The 3,710-nt window shown below is 33.5% G+C and overlaps 1 protein-coding gene across 1 annotated transcript; it reads left to right on the forward strand.

Annotated features, from left to right (window-relative positions):
- The first annotated feature begins 942 nt into the window (after positions 1 to 942).
- On the forward strand, positions 943 to 3,036 carry LOC109216797. Its single transcript, XM_019380994.1, has one exon. It carries the CDS (start codon positions 1,259 to 1,261, stop codon positions 2,468 to 2,470), a length of 1,212 nt encoding a protein of 403 aa, XP_019236539.1. The 5' UTR covers positions 943 to 1,258; the 3' UTR covers positions 2,471 to 3,036.
- The last annotated feature ends 674 nt before the right edge of the window (positions 3,037 to 3,710 follow it).

A 3,710-nucleotide genomic window follows, 5' to 3' on the forward strand; every position in this document is an offset into this window, starting at 1 on the left:
TGTTATATTAATTCTGAGATTGTCAATATTACCATATGCTAGGATAAATTATTGACTATTTGGTATGCTATATTAGTTCTTATACCATATACTTTATCATGAAATTACTATTCTACCTTCTGGCCGATATAAGTTATTCAAATACTATTTTTAATCCTATAATAACTTATTCCAAGATTAGTAACAAACAAGGGATAAGGTAATAATAAACTTTTTTTTTCAGGTTTGTTTTTGCTTATCCATCATACCAAACGAGCCCTACGAAGGAGAATGATAATTAATTCAGAGACTAATTCTGAGTTGAGTTTATTCCGTATTTAATTAGGATAAAATCACGATATAATTATTTATTTCGGGATTGTAGCGGTATTTTTATTTCGATAAAAAAGTGGGACAACAATCCCGATATAACTAATCAAGTGGAATAACTTGTTTTGCAACATAAAGAGCCCTTAGGGTTCGTTTGGTACGAGGGATAAAGGATAATTAATCACGGGATTAAAATTGAGATGAGTTTATCTTATATTTGGTTGGTATAAAATTACACTATAATTAATTTCGGGATTAATTATTCCGGGATTGTAATACTTTTTTATCCTTATAGGAGGATGGAATAACTAATCCCGAAATAATTAATTCTGAGATAACTTCTTTCCAACCAAACGACTCGTTGGTGATATATCTGCACACACAGACATGTATAGCACCTTAGGGGTACCTCTTGTCTTGTTTATTAGTTTTAGGGGGCGTTTGGTCATAAGAATTGTAAAATTTTAAAATAAAGTGAAAATGATATTTGAAAATTAAAGTTGTGTTTGGATATGAATATAATTTCAAAAAATTTTAAAATGTATTTTCAGGTGAAAATTGAAAATTTTATAATCAAAAGTTTAATTTCGGAAAACAGTGAAAAAATTCTTATGTTCAAATGGGTTCTTAATTATATGAGTTAGTCAGATCTCCACGTGCTCCTGGGGACTACCATCTCTCCTTACTTCAATGCCATAATATCTCTTTTATTTTTCTTTGAATGGTTTTCATTTTCATTTACACCACCTTTGACCATTTTGCAACTACTTCTTCTCCAGTTTCTCTCCATCTTTCCTTTCCTACACTAGTTTAATCCTTTCCCCATTTCTAAGTTAAACTCCAGTAGACTCTCCAAATTGTTTGCAACAACATCAATAAGTTGATGGGTAGATAACAGAGCAGAAATACAGTATATTTTTCAAGATATAATCTTTTTTGAGTTTCAGAAATGGTAATGGAAGGGATTCAAGAAGATATGGGTGATGGAAATATGATATGTACAAATCATCCTTACAAAAACAATACCCCAGGCGGGATCTGTGCCTTTTGCCTTCAAGAAAAGCTTGGTAAACTTGTTTCTTCCTCTTTTCCTTCTGCTATTTTCCCTTCTTCTTCCTCTTCTTCAACCCCTTCTTTTAGATCTGATTTTGGAACCACTTCCTCAACTTTACCAGTACTCCAAACAAACAATATCCAAACAAGTGTTTCTAATAACTTTAATCATTATAACACAATGAGGAAATCAAGAATGCCTTTTCTGTTGAGTACTCAAAATAGGAGGAAAAATAAGAAGAAAGATGGTAGTAGTGTTATTGCTACTACTTCAGCTTCAAATGTTGGCATTTCTATGAAAAGAAGCAAGTCTACTACAACCCCAAGAAACCATATGCATTTCTTGGATAATGCTGATGAAGCTGAAGAAGATTATACTCCTCACAGAAAAAGGTTCTGGTCATTTCTTTACTACTCATCTTCTAAACATTCTGCTTCTTCCATTTCCAAGAAAACTGAAAAAACTATTAAAGATATGAGCTTTGCTTCATCATCTTCAGTTGGGGCATCTGTGAATGGTTCAATGTGTAGGTCAAGGGAAAATAAGAAAGAAGAGTTTATAGTAGTGGAGGAAAATGAGAGTCCTAATGAGGCAGCATTTGATAGAAAAGTATCTAGATCTAGATCTGTTGGTTGTGGAAGTAGAAGTTTTTCAGGTGATTTCTTTGAGAGGATTTCAACTGGTTTTGGTGATTGTACTTTAAGAAGAGTTGAGTCTCAAAGAGAAGGAAAGTCTAAAGTTTCATCAGTTCATAATCATAGAAGCAATGGTAGTACAACATCAGGTCAAGATTGTATTAAAGAAAGAGTGAGATGTGGAGGTTTATTTAGTGGTTTTATGATTACTTCTTCTTCATCTTCTTCTTCATCTTCATCTCATTGGGTTTCATCTGAGGAAAATCTGAATGGGAAATCAAGCATAGCTCCTGCATCAGTGGGACATCAGCTTGTACATGGAAGGAATAAGAGTTGGGGATGGGCATTTGCAAGTCCAATGAGAGCTTTCAGTAGTAAAACATCATCATCAAATGGGAAAAGAGATGCCTCAAATAAGAATGCTACTCCAAATTTGGCAGCTATTCCTTCTTTGTTGACTGCAAGAGGCTAAAAAGGGGCTTTCTTTTTCCTATTTTACTACTTTACTCAAGTCTAATTAGTTGGATCGGCGTAACTCGTAAAGTTGTTGTCGTGGGGTTTGAGTCGTGTAAGCAGCCTCTTGCAGAAATGTAGGGTAAGGCTGCGTACAATAGACCCTTATGGTCCGGCACTTCCCCGAACACCGAACATAACGGGAGCTTAGTGCACTGGGCTGCCCTAAAGTCTAATTAGCTACTGATACTACTACTACTACAGAAATTTTTCTTGTTTAAAACTCTGTTTATTTATCAGGTGTGATATGTGCTTATCTCCTTTTGGAACTACCTCTTTTTCTCTTGCTATTGAGGTTGATGTTGATTTTTTGTTAATGATTCTAGTGTCAATTATTTTTGCTTTTGTTGAAGCTTTAGCGGGCAGTAGGGTAAATAGGAAACCACTTCTTTATGTGTATTGTAAAATTGAAATAATTGGTGAATAAAAATGTAATGTAGTTTTTCAGGAGGTGGAGTTGGTGGTAATTCACAAATGATGAATGTGTACTTCCTTTGATCTGTTATTGGAAAGTATTTTCAAGGAGTGGTCCAATCCAATCATGTACTGTATATGTTTGTGTTCATTGCAAATTGCTTATAGGAAACTTTATAAATGGAAAGAATTGTTATTTTTGTTGTTGCTATGTTAGCCTCAAAGGTGGTATGATGATGTTATAATATGTGGCCAATAATTTGTTATTATTGAATTCTGCTGTTCAATTGGGTCATAATTTTTTGGTAGCGTCACAACTTTGGTTAGCAAAAGATCTTTGGTTGGAATTCTGGTTGTGGTAGAGTTTTGATTTATATGCAGAGTTGGGATTAAGAAAAAGACCTTTTAGAGAAGCTTGTAAATTAGGGACCAAATATGGTTAATCCCTTGTAATTTTGAATCAACATGTAACCTCAATACCTTTTTATTTGTAAATCAAAACAAAGTTTATATGAGGGTAAATATAAATTTTTTATTTTACCTTGTGGTTGGAAAAAATAGAAAAGAAAATATAATAACTCTAGTTAGTTGCATGTGTGCAAAGAGCAAGTTTAGGATCTTGATGGAGATAGGTGGAGTGATCCCTAACTTTAATGCATGGCTTTTGTAGTAGAAAGTTTTGTGTAAAATCACAATCTATAGATTTTTTGGAATGTGCATATATTGTGGAACCTTTTTTTCTCTAAGATGTCTCCATGTTGGAGTCTCACTAGTTTAAATGTTAC

Source organism: Nicotiana attenuata, unplaced genomic scaffold (assembly GCF_001879085.1).
Source record: "Nicotiana attenuata strain UT unplaced genomic scaffold, NIATTr2, whole genome shotgun sequence".
NCBI lineage: Eukaryota > Viridiplantae > Streptophyta > Magnoliopsida > Solanales > Solanaceae > Nicotiana > Nicotiana attenuata.

Excerpts from the sequence above, each read along its gene's own strand:
- LOC109216797 (XM_019380994.1), top strand. The coding sequence starts at position 1,259 with ATGGTAATGGAAGGGATTCAAGAAGATATGGGTGATGGAAATATGATA.